At 39.2% G+C, this 18,302-nt stretch overlaps 1 protein-coding gene across 5 annotated transcripts in view; it reads left to right on the top strand.

Moving 5' to 3' along the window:
• Window positions 1-18,302, top strand: part of LOC110046992 (uncharacterized) — a 29,064-nt gene that overhangs the window by 2,194 nt on the left and 8,568 nt on the right. Inside the window, exons 1-5 of one of the 5 annotated variants that reach the window (XM_089293430.1) lie at window positions 4,129-4,895; window positions 8,381-8,588; window positions 9,430-9,725; window positions 10,118-10,258; window positions 11,000-11,319. In XM_089293430.1, the coding sequence (XP_089149556.1) occupies window positions 4,725-4,895; window positions 8,381-8,588; window positions 9,430-9,725; window positions 10,118-10,258; window positions 11,000-11,319 (1,136 nt within the window). In that variant the 5' untranslated portion in view covers window positions 4,129-4,724. The other 4 variants (XM_089293433.1, XM_089293432.1, XM_089293431.1 and 1 more) reach the window with 4 other exon arrangements.

Here is an 18,302-nt window from a genome sequence, read left to right as displayed (position 1 = left end):
GCGAGCAGGTGCTGGGTAGGGCAAAGGCAAACAGGAAGGAGTGGATCAGCAAGGAGACTTGGGAGTTAATCGAGCAGCGAAAGGTGGCAAAAAACACCATAAACATGGCCAGAACAAGAAACCAGAAGAGAGAGGCAAGTAAAAGATATCAAGAGTTAAATAGGGAGGTGAAGAGGAGGTGTAGGAGAGACAAGAGGGCGTATGTGGAAGCAGAAGCTGAGAGAGCTGAGGAGGCTGGAAAGAGAGGTGATGCAAGGACTTTGTACGAGATCACTAGAAAGCTAAGTGGGAGGATCCAGAATACTTGTAAGCCAGTGAGAAATGAGGCAGGCGTGTTGCTCAGGACAGCAGAGGAGGAGATGCACCGGTGGAGGGAGCACTTTCAAACAGTGCTTAACCATGAGGAGCCGATCAACCCGCCAGAGGTGGAGCCAAATGACGAGCTTAACATCAGGACAGGTCACGTTACACGTATTGAAATCAAGAATGCTATAAAGAAGTTAAAAAACGGGAAGGCTGCAGGATGTGACAATATTCCACCAGAGGCAATTAAGGCGGGAGGGGACACATCAGAGGAGGTTCTCCTGGGCCTCTGCAACAGGTTATGGAATGAGGAGAAGATACCAGAGGAGTGGAGAAAAGGTCTGCTAATCAAGCTGCCCAAGAAAGGTGATTTGAGCTACTGTAAAAACTGGCGTGGCATTATGTTGCTGAACATGGCAAGTAAGGTGTTTTGCAGAGTGATCCTGGAGCGCATCAAGATTGCGTTGGACGAAAAGCTGAGAGAGGAACAGGCGGGCTTTCGAGCAGGTCGAAGCTGCACGGATCAAATAGCAACACTGCGGATTATTATAGAACAGAGTATCGAGTGGCAGTCCTCCTTGTACATCAACTTTATCGATTTTGAGAAGGCCTTCGATAGTATCAGTAGAGATGTTTTGTGGAGGTTGTTGCGGCACTACGGGTTGCCTGACAAGATAGTCACCATCATCAGAGTTCTCTATGAGGGTTTCTCCGCACAGGTGGTACACAATGGACAGAAGACTCAACCATTGGATATGAGGACCGGGGTAAGACAAGGCTGCCTGCTATCTCCCTTGCTGTTTCTGGTCGCCCTGGATTGGGTGACGAGGACAGCCTTTGACAGGAAAAGAGGTATTCAGTGGACCTTTACGACATCATTAGAAGATCTTGACTTTGCCGATGATCTGGCCCTACTGTCGCACAGAATACAGGATATGAAGGATAAGACACGAGCCTTGGAGGTACAAAGTGCGAAGGTAGGCCTGAAGATCAATGCCACCAAGACAAAGCTGATGCGTATTGGTACCAAACGTGGTGATGTTGTGTCGGTAGCTGGGAAGCGGGTTGAGGAAGTGGATGAGTTCACATACCTTGGGAGCATTGTAAGCAAGAAGGGAGGCACTGACGAGGACATTCAGGCACGAATTGGAAAGGCAAGACAGGCATTTGCGATGCTGAGACCAATATGGCGATCCACGGCACTAACAACCAAGACCAAGCTGAGAGTCTTTGGGACAAATGTGAAGGCGGTGCTCTTGTATGGTTCTGAAACTTGGAGGCTGACCAAGGGATTGGAGCAGAAGTTGCAAGTGTTTATCAATAAGAGCCTGAGGAACATCTTGCGGATTTGGTGGCCTAGAAAAATCAGCAACAAGGACCTTTGGAGTCAAACAGGGCAACGACCGATAGAGGAAGAGATAAGACAGAGAGCTTGGGGCTGGATCGGCCACACACTGAGGAAACCAGATGGACACGTAGTCAAGAGGGCACTAGAGTGGAACCCACAGGGGAAGCGAAAGAGAGGGAGACCCCAAAACAGCTGGAGGCGCACGAGAATGGCAGAGTTGGCGGCGAAGCATGTTACGTGGAATGAGGCAAAAGGCACTGCACAAAATAGGGTTAGGTGGCGCGCGCTAGTTGAGGACCTATGTTCCACTTAGGAACGAAGAGGATTAAGTAAGTAAGTCTCAGGTGAAATAATTTAAATGGCAGATCGCTTCCCTGAGCTGTCAGAGAGTGATTTAAATGTGAAACCAAACTGGGTGGTCACAGATCAATTATTTGCCTCAGCCTTCAGTTTCGGGAAATAATTGATCTGCTTGCCACTGACAAATCATGATATTTTGCTCAACCTCATCCAATAATAATTATTATTCACAGTTATTGTGGAACTGGCACTTTTTGCCAGCTTGCTGTGATGTTAGTAGTGAATGCCTCTTGTTAACAGATCAGAGCACAGACTCTCATAATATTAGCCTGGTCACAGCATCTGTCATTGAAACCAACCACTAAATTCAACATAAGTCTGCTCATAACAGACTGGAACAACAACTTTTATCATTAACAACTGTTTAGACAAAAAAAAAAATGGATTTCCTACATTGTTAACAATAATGACTAAACTGTTGTACACAAATATTAGTTCAAACCACTTTTGACTTCAAAATTAAATGACTGTCAAATCTGGAAAACTGTAACTGCTCATATGGGAAACAGGAAAAAAAGAATTGTTTGAAAGAACAACAAAAAAAGGAATTTGGTTGTGAGATCTTGATTTTGGTGTACTTTGTGAGTGACAGCACTTTAGCAAGATCTTGAAGCATGTATACCATGATGAGTGACCACAATAAATAACTGGCTGATTACTACAAGCAATTTTCTTTTTCATATTCAGTGGTTGTCATTTCTTGTGATTTGTTTTGAGATCTTTCACGTGCACACTGTGAGTGGGACACTTTCTGCCAAAATTACATGTATGTAAATTATGTAATCTTGAAGCACGTACATGATGACTGACCACAATCAATAATTTGCTAATTACTGCAAGCTAGTTACATGTACCTTGAAATTTTCTTTTTAGTATTAGTAGATGTGATTTTTTTGTGATTTGATTGTGAGATCTTAATTCTGGTCTACTTTGTGAGTGATGGCATGTTTTGCCATTAGGAGTAGCCCCAATCATTAATAAGTAATGTCAACCAATTACTTGGATCAATTTTCCTTGAGTTATTAGTTGCAGCTTTCAGAGATTTGATTGCTACTGGTAAATTTTTAAAGTGATGACACTTTTGATAGAACTGATATATTGTGCATGTACATGCGGCCTAGCACACGCTCTCAACCTGAACCTCACTTGTGAACAAACATGGCATCTGTGACCATGTCCTTTTAGAGAAGACTGGGATTTACTTTAACACCTATCAAAAACCTCCTCTGGGAAGTCCTGGAGTTCTTCAGTCCTTTCCTGCCATTTTGGTTATAAACAGTGCTTGATACTTCGAAAAAAAAGAAAGACAGGAATACATGTACATGCAGGGCGGCAAGAGAGTGCTATTTTGCGAAAAGGTTTGTTTGTCCACAGATTCATGTTTTTGGCTTGGCTAAATTTTTGATTAATTTTGATATTGAGAGAGTCTTAAAAGCTTACACACTAAAGCAGTTTTCAAAAAGGGGATGCAAATTATGTTGATTGAATTATAAATTTCCATTGGGCTAGATTTATAAATAGTGCAAAAATAGTGTATTTAAAATCTGTTTTTAAGATAGACATTATTGTCATTATTTAAAACTACTATTTAAATAGTATACTCGCCTGATTAAAACTTAAAATATGTTTAAAACAGACTGTTTTGGTTGTATTTTAAAGCTTATAATATGAATTGCTATCTCAAATAGGTTTTAAACTTCCTATTTAAAACATATTTTATGTTCTTGATGTGTCAACTACATTTTAAATATCCTATTTAAAGACTATTTTAACACTGAAAATTTGTAAAATACTTTTTAAACCTACAGCCATTGCCAACATAACTTTCAAAACAGGGTTTAACTAGAATTTTTAAACTGTTTGAACGAAATTTTTGTGGCCATAGTATTAAAATAGATTTTAAATCCCCTATTTAAACCCTGTTTTGAGCTCAAACTACGTTAAAAACAGAGTGAAAATCATTCCAATGTCATGAAGTAGGTTTTAACTATACTTGAAATACATTACAAACAAGAAGCAAAATTTTGAATTTTGTACAAAATAGCACAAAAATACCCTATAGTGACTTCAAAATACTGTTTAAATCGTCAAAATATGTTCAAAACAGTTTAAAATCAGTTTAAAAATACAGCTGTTTTGGTAAGGGTAATGTCACAATCCCAAAATATAAGCACCAAATGCGGAATTCTACGGAAAACGTCAGATCTCCATGACTGTCAGATTATATCATACATTTTCAAGAAACATTACCTCGGTTGTCAACCGACATGAACAGAAACTTACAATACCATTACACTTACTAAATAACGTGCCACGAAGAAACACTGTGGCCAGTTTACTCTTTGAATAATTGATCTATTCTACCAGCTGATAAACTCGTTAGAAGGCAGCAAACTCCGTGATAGATTTTAGGATCATTTGTCAGTGGCAAAACCAGTGCATTGTTTGCAGTACAGCTCGTGAATTTGCATAGGTTGCCCTTGTTTAAAATTTCAACTTCAGAAATTGTAGTTACAGATCAGAGGTCAGATTTTAATTTTTGGCATGCGAATAATAGCAAAGCGATCGAAAACGTCAGCTGTTTTGATCATGAATTGTTGTCAGTTGAAGCACAAGGTCAAACTGGGGGTGTGACGGCCGTTTTCCATTTCTGCGAGGACATCTCAGCGAGTTTACAGTTTTACTACAGTACTAAGGAGTGCTCCTAACAAGAATGGAATCCATCATAGAGAAAATACGCGAGGCTGAAGACATCGCTGATGTAATCGAGTTAATACAGAATTTGAATATTCCAACCAAAGGCTGTAAAAACGTTGATCAAATGAGAGAAAGGATTTTCGAACATCTACTTAAGCGGAAAGACAACCATCTAGCTTCTAACGAGGTGAGATGACAATAACAGCAAAAGGTACTGAAATATGCAATACATGTACATAAGATACCTGCCTGACTAACTGAATTCTCATTATAAATCATGTTGAAACATTCCATGAACATTTCATGCTTCGTGATAGATGAGGCAACATGGCCGAATGCTCTTGATTTCAGTCGATTCCTGTCAGCCAGGCAATCGTTAGTTCTTATTATTAGAAAGAAAGTCTTTGATTCAATGAGTTAATTTTCGCTTAAACATCCGTTACTACAGCATAATGATTCAGAAACAGCAGCTCACGATCACTGCTGACACGGCTCGTTGGTAAAGAATTCAATTGCCGGAGGGTAGGATTAGAGTCTATATAATAATAAACATGAGAGTGCAGACTTTGAATTAAGTTCTTTCGAAATGCTCGCTATCGCACACGGATCGTCTGACAATTGTGGTAGACTAACTGTAAGACGGTTTAAAAATGCCCAAAAATGACATATGACATATTCTCTATTCTGACACAGTAAATTCTCTATTCTGCTCGTTGAATTAAATTTTCAAAACTGTAGCTTCTTGTTATGGCTTCTTTTCAGGCATGTCACGGAGAGCATGCGTGGGGTCGTTTCGGTCTTTACCAGAAATCTGCAACTCAGGTTTCAGCCAAACAGAACTGACGAAATCCTAGTTCAAATTTAATTCAACTCTCTGCAATTTTTTTGCGTTTAAGATTCTTGGCCAAATTCAAATTCCCGGATAAGGTCAGAATCATCATAACAAAAAGCTCATTTTCTATGCACGGCGCTCGGTAACGGAGTAATTTATAAATGGAATTTTCTCTTAGCCATAATTTTCTCCTTGCCTATTCTGGCTTCAGGTATTCAAACGAGATGAAATTGTCGCAGAAACATGATTCAAATGTGTCTAAAACTGCTTTTTATTCTTCCTGCGAAGTTTTCTCGAATGCAATCGACGATCGACAGTGGCCACTCGGCCATCGATACTCGTATTACATAACATTTTTATGGGCGACAGAGACGTACTAGCAACAATAGTCCATCGCGCACGTGCACACTGTCATGCATGATACTGTATGAGCAATTTTTGTTTTATCTAGAGTGTTATATTGTATGCGAAAGGTCTGCTTAGAATCACCTATGTAGTTCGTTAGACGACGAAGTTTTTCTCGCCGGGAGGAGTTTTGTAGATTAATCTACAACAGTGGCTGATTTTGGATGAGATTCCATTTTTAATTTAGTACATAAGTTCTTGTTTTAGATTTTTTACTCTTGGGTGATATGCTGTGACGAAAGGAAATATTTTCTCGTGAGTCTATAAATTTACAGTTTCAACTGTAGATGAATGAAAAGAAACCGAACTTTCGAAATTTGAGGAGAAATGAAAAATAGTTCGATGCAGCGGGACTTCGAAATCGCCGATAGTCCACAACCAATGGGCAAATCCAAGGGACATGTTTCTGAGTTCGAAGTAACGTGGAATTCGAAATAACCGAGTTTCGAACGAATAAGAGGAGTCCAAAAGTATTATTTGTCATGGCGGACCACCTTCCGGCCAAAGTGACCTTAGATAATGTTTTCTCAGTCTATTTGTTTTTTTGGATAAACACGCGCTTCAAGTCGTGTTTTCAAAGCGAGAGATGGCCTCTTGGAAAATTGTTGCCAAAGAGTTTTTTCGTAGTGCTGATTTGCAATTTCTTGAAACATCAGGAGGATTTCAGGTGGTGTAGTCCGGAAATTGAGAGACCTTGGTCGGCTTTGTTTATAATAGTAAATGCGATTTACTGGGAACAAGACTTCAAATTGTTTACAATGCGAGGGCAAAACTTTCAAACTCTTAAAAGTCTTAAATTTCTGTGGGATTTAGAACACGATTTATTAGAATTTACGGATTAAGCTTTTCTCGGGAGTTGAAAGTTGAGTCATAAAAATTCAGCATCAAGTGACGAGAAGACGTCGTTTATAAAAACAATCAAAGGAATCGGGACTCCGAGACAACTTCGTGCAAAGATCAAAGCTGCGACACCCATAAACCCTAAAAAACCGAGACAAGGAGGCACGCGAAATTCGACTAAAATATGCAAAACCCAGAGTTTTTGAAGGACTATTCGCCACCCCTTTCTATGAATAGATCAATGTCTTCCTGCGTGATTTCGCATAGACAGAACACAACATAGATGTAACGCCGGTTCCCTACTCTCGACAGGATTCTGTTCTGATTAAGCATGTTTGTTTTGATTTTCGCAATGAAATTTCAGGAAACGACCGGCATTTTTGGCCCCAGTTGTTCGATGAATTTGGAGAAATTGTTACTTTGTGTTCGTTGCGTGACGATTATATTCGGGCTTTATTTTGTCTATGGCACGTTCATGACAATTATAAACAGTTCCCAGAAACTGTCAACATTTGAATCACGACACTTAGGTTTGACCCCATTAGAAAGAAAAAGAAATGTGAAACGTGATGGATGAAAATGTTTTGGTAACCCAAGTTCGATGACAAGGGGAACGTTGATGTCAGTTTCTTGAAAGCAAGAGACCGTGAAAAGTCAATCCAAAGCCCACGTAAGTTCAAACAAATCAATAATCAAAGACATTGTAATTTTGGAAAAGTGTTCTTTGTTTATGTTACTGGCACTTAAATTCGACTAATCAAAGACAAAAAATGTAAATAAATGTGCAAAAATTGAAAAGGTTAAATATGAGATAGACGTAAACTCTAACGTGTGTTTCGAATATTGTAGCGATCACATGGAAACAGGTATTCGTAAGAATGACTCAACTTTGTCTGTAGCGATCACAACGATCGTAGCCGGTCACAGTGATTGTAGTAATGAAAAACAGCCTTGATCATGAGATAGAATATTGAGGTGTACCTCAGTGGACGTTGCAGCAAGGATCGCTACGTTCATTGTGGAGTAGTGAACATATGGTCGCTGCAACCGCTGAACATTTTCATGTCGATCGTATAGTGATCATATGGAGACCTACCTTTACGGTCGACCTTGTGTCTTGCGTGAATAAGTAAACCTTCTATAAGTCTGCAACAAACATTTAGATCTCGTTATTTTTCCTTTCTATGTATTGGACACTCAAAACATTTCAATGATGCAGGCTAGATTTCGTTGGGAATAAAATGTTGTTCGAGCTTTAAAGCGACTTTTAGAAGATTTGAGGCGAATTTCAAAAACCTTAAAGTCTCACGAAGCCGAGCGAATTAATTTCGCGAGATTTTGCGTCAGTGGAAAACAACAGGTTTACGAGTTCTCGAAGAACTAACTTCGAATTTTCTTTCCAAACGAACTTTCGTATAGTTTGGTCGAAATTTGCGAATTTCATGGAATTTTGTTTGCATTGCTTCTCAGGACGACAATTCATGGAATATAATGTGTATTTCACAGAACAAAAGAACTAAATACCCAGTTACTTTTGAATGTAAAGTTCCTACACTATTCAGTGAATAATGCGTACTTTCTTCAACATCTTCCAGGCCTTTAAGGTGATATCAGATGCACGATCCATGGACAGAAACAAATCCCTCGATCTCCTCAGGTATTATGCTGAGGTTCAAAGAGAAGTAACAGGGCTTGATGACTCGTTTCTTAATTTGCTTAAAGCAAGTGAGGGCGACGTACTCTTGAAAATGAGATCAAGAATGGAAAGAATGGAAAGTAGAGACTATGTTGTCCTTGTAGCAGGTAAAAGTATGCATGTACTACAGCTCTTCGAAAGGTAATATCATATCACGACAGAGAGTTAAAAGGCACGATTCCAAAAAAAGTACTGATGTGTTATTCTCAATTTTAATGCATGATCGTCGGTAGCGTCTTTACTTTTAGACTGTATTGAGTGCAAGTAAATTAAGAAGGAATTCACCACAAGTTTGAGTAACAAGTTGATAAAAACTTTGTGCCGATATTATTTACATTGTATTGCAAACTTGAGTGCGACTGTTTTAAATATCTTCTCAAAGGAAATCATTTCTAACAACACCAAATATCGAAAACAAATTTTGAATATAAAACACTTGAAAGTACTGGTGAAATGACACTGATGATGAAATTTTACCTGTGTTTGCACATTTAACTTTGCCTTATTTTCTCGAGTTACCATGGGAAATTGTTTTTGGTGTTATTTCAGACAATTATTTATATCGTTAGCTTTTGGAAAATGCAAAAAGTACTGTAATATACTTATAATTAATCTGGTAAAGGTTTTTTGTCCATTATTTTGCTTCTCTGCTAAAACAAGAGGCGTATTTGTGTTGTTTGGGGATTGTTGACGTCCTTCAATACGCTTAATTTCATACAAATTACCTAGAAATATTTAATTGCCTAGAAATGTTTAATGAGGTGGACATGCAGACTACCGGCAACACTATACACAAACCCGTAAAGAAATATGGACCTACTAGTAATGAAACAAAGAGACTCAGAATAATTTTAATTGCAGTTTATGATTAAATTTACTAAGGCTATGGATAAATTTTGTACTAAGGGAGTCAACTATTAGTTGAATTGTATGTCAATTTCATTTCAGGTGAGACAAGTGCCGGTAAAAGTAGCATGCTAAACTTAATTCTTGGAGAGGAGCTTTTGCCGTTTTCGGTTTTAAGTACAACATCTACAATTTGTGAATTGAAGTATGGAAAGGAACGCCAGATAAAGATACACTACAAGGAGGCAGGGAAAGAACCCAAGATAAAATACCTTGATGAATCCTCCTCCTACACGGATCAAATCTCAGAGTTCGTTCACGTCAAATCGCCAACCTTGAGAGAAAAAGCATCCGACTACAGCAAGGTGGAGCTGTTTTGGCCTCAAAAATTATTACAGGTGAGAAAAAAGGCACAATTCTTTCGCATTTGTATAACTGTCAGTTCTCAAGTTGTATGTTCTAGCATACGAAACGTCACTGTTAGGGCAAAGTGGAGGATTGAGTGAGAGAAATACTAAAAACTACAGCCGAAGAAATTGAAATGTTTGGAGATTTAAATCATGACTGACTAGCAGCCTATAAATATTGGCAGCTTTTTCCGTTGACATGGTACTGAAGTTTTCGAACATCGGTTATGTCCGGACAATGGTCGTCGGACACATGAATGCATATTCGTCGTGCCGTGACCACATCAAATCCACTGTACTACTATCGTTAATAAAGAGAATTCAGATTCCATATCATTTTGTCCTTTGCTTTTAATGAAAAAAAGTTATATTTTGTTTTTAAGGATAAAATAGTAATTGTTGACAGTCCTGGTGTTGGAGAATCAGAGATTATGGACGACATCGTCGTTAGGTATTTGCCAAATGCCTTTGCCTTCATTTACGTCATCAATAGTGGCAATGCTGGAGGTGTTCAGAAGGATCGAGTAAGTGTTTACCTTGTTATATTATGATATCGCCAAATTTGTGACAGATTGCTAAAAAGGTTAGGCGTCGAATCACGGTCAAAGTAGCGAAAGAGAAATTTACGAGATGTAATTGCCTAATGCAATAATAAAACAATTATTCCATAAGCCAACGTTCGATACGAGGTGAAAAATAACAACTGAGCCGAGTAGTTTCCGTGCTGCAACCGAGGTATCCCTGTACGTCTAGTTTATGCCCTCGGGGTGGCAGGGTTGCAAAATGTTTCTTAGTGTTGTAAATAAATCACTGTACACACATGGTTTTTTCATCGGGTCAGTGTAGAATTTTACATTCCTTATTTATTTATTTCTGATTCCAGAGGATGTTTTATGTATGTTTGTTATTGTCTTTGATCAATTTGACGTGAGGAGGTCAGCTCCGCAAAAAAAGCCTTTACTTTCAAGAAAATTGTTTATAATCCGTGTTAATTTTGTCCAGTCTTTACCTTCCTAGATTCTCTTTGGTCTTCTATCCCTCTTTTTATTACCTATTACCTTATTATTAATCTATAATATTCTGAACTTTCCTTCATTTAAACCACAACTATTACCTTATTATTAATCTATAATATTCTGAACTTTCCTTCATTTAAACCACAACTATTACCTTATTATTAATCTATAGTATTCTGTAGTGAACTTTCCTTCATTTAAACCACAACATAGGAATTTAATTTTTTTTTTTTTGCATTATCTTACTAGCTCGTGCGACTGCTTCACAAGACAAGGCAACTGACAACTGAACAAATGGAATTTTCACCAGACTGTACTTTGTTTGTTTGCAACAAATGGGACAACATCCCACCTGATGAAGTAAGTGGCGTCATCGAGCACATTGAGAAAAAGCTCAGACAGTGCCTGCCAGATATTGACACCGACACTCAGATCATTCGCCTTTCAACTACAAAAGCCTTGACGGCGCAGAAGTTTGGAATCATGAATGCAGAGTTTGCCTCGCTTACAGAGGCTATTGGCTCTTTAGTAGCGAAAAGCATCCAAGCGCGACTTGAACGAAATTGGAGGTACGTAGGCGGTAAAAACATTTTTAAACATTTACAAAATGTTAACTTCCCGTAGTTTTTTTTTTTAAGATACTTGTCAGTAGGGGTTTAAAGGCAATTATTCCTTCAACAAGTACATTGTAAACACTGCTATAGGAGAGCTAATATTAGGCATTTTAATAGGCATTATGGGCATTTTCCATTTAGAAGCAAATCCAGAGATTTCGGTTCGGAGGAAGTCGATAAACGCTTTTTTGGTTCGTCCTGCTGGATGAATCTCCCCCCAAAAATCGTGCTTATGATAATCCTGAAAGTACCGCGCACGTTATCCGAGAATTTCTCATCAGGGCAAACCAAAAATCCGTTTGCCGGTTATCTCCGAACTATCTTGCCTCCTATCCCCTCTGGTCGAGCCGTGCTTTGACGGCGCGACAAGTGGCGACAAGCTATTTCCGCACTGAAATTTCTGGAGTTTTTGTACCTCCAAAAGTCTTGTTGGGAGAGGCAGACGACGAGTAACATTTAATGACAAGGAGATATCCTGTAAGGATATATATACTTTTGTCCTTGGGTATCTGATATCCAAGGTCAAAAGCATAATTATAAGCAAAAGCTATAACGTGCACACGCGCCCAAGATGTTCCTAATTAGCGCCTTTTGTTTGGAAAATGCTTTAGGGACGGACCATTAGAAAAGTGATGGGTTGGGGGGGGGGGGGGGGGGAGGGGCGACTTCAGCTTGCGGGGATTTTTTTCACTTCCACTGCCTCTACAGTAATGTTTTTTTTCGGGGGAAAGCTCCTGCACGTATTTTTTTTCTTGTTTTTGTTTGGGTGGGGGATACTCTACTGTCGCAATCTTAATCTTGACACTCGCCACAATCTGATTGCCTGGAACAGGCGTCAAACAAATACTTTTTTTTTCTTTCACACAGCCGTTTTGCTTTGCTGTCAGAATTATACTCCAGAGGAAACATAACCAACTATCAGACACATTTAAGTGGCTATTCCCTTACTGATGGGCCTGTGTTGCATTTTTTTTTTTTTTTTTTTTTTTTCTTTTTTTGATGTTTGGGGGAATATCAACTTTATTTCTTCATTCTCCCACTAAAATTTGTTCTTGGCATGCAGTGAATCAAGGTTTAAGCTAGGATTCTGTGAGTGGCCGTCCAGTAACAAATATGGGGGCAAAAGGGCCTATTCCGCAAGGGGTGTGGGGCTATGGCCCCCCCCCCCTCCTCCCCAAGAAAATGTTGCAAAATTGAAGCGTTTTTGGTGTGTTTTCCATAATTTTCAGTCGATAAATTTAATGGACGTAATGATAATGCGTCGTTTTCTTTGTCAAAACCCTCAAATAGATTGAAACAGCCCTGCATACTAAACGCATCAGTTGTGTTAACACCTCCATGATTGTCTTTGATTACGACGTTTGTCCAACATTGATCCATCCTAGCTTAAGGCAAGTATTACGGTTCGCCATGGGTGTGCAAATCTGTGTCCAGAATCGTCATTTATACATGTCAGTTGAGAAATCACTCCTATATGTCGAGGCTTTCAAAACACGGTGTGTGCTTGCTGATCTAAATGTCATGAATTTCCTTTTGGGTATATGAATCCCACACAGATGGTCTCTGATGGTCACTGACAAATAACAAAAGTTTTTCTTAAATGTGTTCGGGGCAACGATGCAGCTTCCCTCTGATAACTCCGACAGTAAAAGTAAGTAAAGTAAAACTTTGTTTAGCCGCCGGATTAGCCCTCGTGATAATGCTAGTAACATATAACGAATATTAAACTTGATCGAGGTCTTTAAAGAGTTCTACTCCTATATATTTATTTTGTTTACGGTGTTTATGGTCCATTTCTCCTTTGCGCAGGACTCCTCCAATTTTTTTCTCTTTGGGCTCATTGAAGAACGCCGTCTGCACTGATTATTGACTTCATTAGGAGGCTAGGACGCGCCCACACTACACCGAAGGAATTTAAAAACGCAACAATCACCGGTCGTTTTATATTTTTGTTTGAGGAAATCTCGGCCAGGTTCACGTGGCTCTCCTGATCCTAACTTGTTCGAAAAGGTCCCTTTTAAAACGGCGTCGACAAAACCTAGATCGGACCGGACCGGATCACGGATCGGATCACGGACCGGATCACGGATCGGATCACGGATCGGATCACGGATCGGATCACAGAAAAAAAAAAAAAAAAGTTTTAAAGAAAAAAAATCCCCAAAAAATCAAATCGTTTATAAGATGATAATAAATAATAAATAAAAGTAGAAGACTAAAATATGTTAAATGAAAATAAGAATCCAGAATTTGACGCAATGACATGTTAATTACAGAGAATGACAAGAGGTCAATTAAAAAGCCACATAACCGCTTAATTTACGACGAATTTAAATTGTAATGAACAGGCAGATATAGTTATATTTGAACGTTAGTTAGCTCGAAGCTTGCGTGAACCTCCCATTCTCGTTTTTGAAATTGTTGTTCGTATCAGTAGCTAGTTCTCGGCTACATTTTCGTGTCAGATGTTACAGTTGGCGTTACAGTTAATGAGAAAACTTACGTACGAAAACTTATGGACATGGCTTGCTTTAAAGGAGCTACGTCACGATTTGCGCGCCTTGAAAAACACTAGCCTAGGTTTTCAAGTTCGTCATTTGCAGTCCTCGTTAATCTTTGCCATCCTTAACGATCCTCATTCCGTTTTGATTTGTTCTTGCCTCTTAAATGTTTTCTATCCTAGAACACGATCATTTTAAGGTTTTATTCTATTTAAAGGCAACTCTTTACGACCTAAAAATGACTCTAAAAATCGTGACGTAATTCCTAAAATGTTGGTTATTCTCGGGTTGCGTTATCATTCACACTAGCGATGTTATTCCTCTAATTTTTTTGTAAAACAGCTATATTTCCTTGAAATACAAATGGTTTGTTTCGTTTTATTCCGGTGCGAAATATCTTATTCCAAATTCACATCTTGTAAAACTATAGACTTGTCTCAAAAACGGAAATTGCTTGAAATCGTCTGGTGTTTAATTTTTTTAGTGTTTTTAGTTTTTGTGTTTCGATTCATACGTTCGTGCTATTATTACCATGCTGACTCGTTTTATGACAGTTTACCTTTGATGCAAGTGAATATACGAAATATCATTTATTTGAACTGTGGAGAAAGATATGAAGACATGATTGATCATGGCAATTATACACACAACTTAAGCAGTCGTGAAATTAAAGCCTGAAAAAAAATTCAGGCCTGAACGGGACTCGAACCCATGACCTCTGCGATACCGGTACAGTGCTCTACCAACTGAGCTATCAAGCCACCTGGGAGTTGGTCACATTGTGAGTTCGTAATATACTCGTAGATGGTGAAGAGTACAAGTTAATATACGAAATATCATATAGTTGAACTGCGGAGCAAGATATGAAGACATGATTGATCATCGCAATCAAAACCCAACAGCCTGAAAAAAATTCATCTGTGACCAGCTCCCAGTTGGCTTGATATTATAAAAGAATAAAGGAATCTCACACCTGAATTAAATAAAACGTTCTGCTCACAGTAGTCACTCTAGTGTAATTTGCTCAACAAAATTTTGAATTTTGAATTTTTTTCCTTGATCGGATCCGTGATCCGATCCGTGATCCGATCCGTGATCCGGTCCGTGATCCGGTCCGTGATCCGGTCCGATCCACGTTTTGTTAACGCCGGTTTTAAAATGTTTTCCGTCCACACGAAAACTCAAAGCTGGCGTTTTCCAATTCGTCTGCTGGTTTTAAGAGCGTTTTCAAAAAGTTCCGTTTTCGTGACGGATTACTCTGGACCGTAGGCTTAATCGTAGAAATAAAGCTGTATGCGTTTTTAAATTCTTCCGGCGCAGTGTGGACGGAGCCTGGAGCAAACCACGACGCCAATGAGTACCACCAAACAAAAGGTTTAATGAGCAAAACAATGGCTATACAAGTGTGTTCAGTAAACCTTTGTACAATTCATAGTCGTCCTTTGCTAAACAACAGGGACCTTAAGCACCGACGAAGAATGGGACGACGACGACGACGAGTAAAACTGTTGCAGGACTGGGTCGAGGACGTAGTACGAGTACATGTAAACAGAGCTGAGTTAACGTTCTTGTAAACATCGACCTAAAACTATCGTCCTAAAACTAACTGTCATGTCTTCCTTTCACGAGCTCCAAGACCTGTTTCTCTTGAGCTACGAAAACGGTACTATCGATGACAACAAATTTTCAGTCCCACATAAGGAACTGATGTCGAAAAATGACGATTTCTCATACGAGCAACATCTCGAAGAGATAAATGATACCAAATTTTCGGCCCGATATAATCTAAAACGACCTGCAAGGTATAAAATTCTATCCTAAAGACATAAGCGTAAGCCTACATGCTGATAGGAACCAGAGGAAAATGAAATACAGAGTCATTTTTCAATTTCTGAATTCATTTAATTTTCTACTTTCGCTGACAAGCAAATTCAACAACGGACAAATCGACAAACCCAAAATAATGTTATTACCAACGATTTCTACACCAAACTCACCGTAAGATCTAGTTAATACAAAGCTTAGAGGTTAAATAAATAACCAACTTTCATTTCGATAGTTCGATATACATTTTCTGCCTGAAACACCGCGTAAATAGATTAATACTTACTCACGTTCGTTCAGGACGGCAAACCTGACGTTTTGACGTCTTAAACTTCACGTGGACGACGAGTCTAGCAGCGCATTAGCGCGGTAAGGGGAAATTTTATTTCCGGTTAAGTTGTCGTCCTCTGGGCTCGTCGTCGCGGTGCTTAAGGTCCCTAACAACGCAAAATGACCGCGAACGCGAACGTTGAGTCGAACTGCTAATTTTTCGTATTTCTATTTAGAACTGAATGCTGTCATTAAATATTTAGTCTCAGAGAGGTTTTAGAGCTATAGGCATCCTGGACGAATTCAATTTACACGGCGTTGTCTTCGGCGTCGCCGTCATCATTGTTGAGTGTGATAATAGGATTTTGGCCGGGGAAAGCACATCTGTAAAAACCTGGGGAAACTCTCTTGCTGTGGGGATCAGTAGCGGACTCTGTTACGGGAAATATCTTCAGAGACGTCAACAGCACTCAGAACTTAGGTCCAGCGATATCGTTTTAATCCAAGAACACAACCAGAATGCAATCGGAACACAACCGGAATGCAACCAGAATGTAACCAAAGAATATTCTACAAGGCACGACTATATAAGCAGAAAGCACAATTCTAAAGGATTACGTAAAGCTATTAAACGTCTTAACTAAACATTATCTAATACATTTCAGAAGGCTCGATTGGCTATAACAGAATCTGTTGTTTACAACATTAATAACTTTCAAAACAATACAGGTAGATAACAGCTTAAGAAAAGACTATCTCAGGTAGCAATTACGTACAGCTCAACGCTTATTACAGTTATGATCTACAACAAAATAGCAGGTGTTTGTTACGGTTAATGAACTGGAACAGAAACCTGTAACTCAGGAATGAAAGACGAACTAAAACAAATATATCTACGTCGGATTTCTATATTTTCTGATAGAGAAAGCAAATATGTAAAACATACTAAATTATCTGATTTTCTCTCCCCGAATAAGATCCCTATATCTCGGATTTTGTAAGGTCGGAACATTTATTTAACGTGGGGTCTTTCATCTAAGTGTCTGCTTTGTGCTTTGCTCATGTTTTATCCCGAGACCAATCGAACGCAGATGAGAGTATCGTGTAAAAACCGTAAATAATCACATAAATTGGAGCTCTTTGCCAAGGTTCTCAGTTTTAATCAGTGAGCGATTAAGTTGTCGAGCGTTTCGGTAGGAAGTTTTTCGCTTCTGCTGAAACAATCTCGTTGACGTTACTTCGCCGGTGCAATACCTTTCCATCTTTCCATTACTACACGGCAATTGTTTGCATCTTCTTCTTCAGTATAGTTAAGGCTTTGAACACTTAAAGGCCATCGTCATCAATAACGTCCTTGAACATGGCGAGTTGATTGATACTCGGGGCTTTCCGGCTCCAAACCAAGTGATTATTACAGTATTTCTCTTTCCTAGCTTCCAGTTCTCGAGGATCTTGCCACTTAATTGACCACAAATCTAAATGTTGCGGAGACAATGATATCTGGTGAAATAACATTGAAAATTGTGATGCTTTAGGCGGCGAGACACCGGAAGTTGTTTCGCTGGTAAGCATTCGTAGACGGTAGACGTAGTCGACGAAACTGAACTACCCTTTCGCTGCAACGTGCAATATTAGATGGCAGAGAACCTTAAACGAACCTCATCCGATCTGGCTACTGTAACTCAATATACACTAGGTGAACGCGTATTTTAATATATAACCGTATGTATAGCATAAATTACAAAGCCGTTACAGAACATAAGCGTGCATATAAAGAATGTTTGGCAAATTAGCATAGCATAGCCTTAAAATTAAGGTATGTTCGCCATTCTGAACAGTCAAATCCAGCTGGTGTCAGAAACTCGTTTGTTTGGTTTGGCCATGACGTCAGTGCTTTCTCATTGGCTCACAACCAAGCCTTTTGTTCTTTCGCGTTATAATTTCTCCACCACCCGGATGGTTGGGCGGCCAGTTAACTACACCGTTATATACACATCTCTCTTAATCTCTCTTAAAACAATACTTCCTTGATATATAATCAAGTATTCTTCCTCAACCACTCCCCCCCCCCCCCCCAATATCCCCTCATTAATTCCACACATATACCTACACCGCCTACATCTTATTAATCCCCCACATATACCTACACAGCCTACATCCCATTAATCCCCGACATATCCCTACACATCCTACATCTCATTAATCCCCTACATGTACCTACACATCCTACATCTCATTAATCCCCTACATATACCCGCACAGCCTACATCTCATTAATCCCCCACATATACCTACACCGCCTACGTCTCATTGATCCCCTTCATATGCCTAGACAGCATTCAT

This window comes from Orbicella faveolata, unplaced genomic scaffold, assembly GCF_042242905.1.
Source record: "Orbicella faveolata isolate gen_17 unplaced genomic scaffold, um_ofav_v1 contig_25, whole genome shotgun sequence".
Classification (NCBI taxonomy): Eukaryota; Metazoa; Cnidaria; class Anthozoa; order Scleractinia; family Merulinidae; genus Orbicella; species Orbicella faveolata.
The sequence above is the reverse complement of the archived record's forward strand: the minus strand, read 5'-3'. Positions and strand labels throughout refer to the sequence as shown.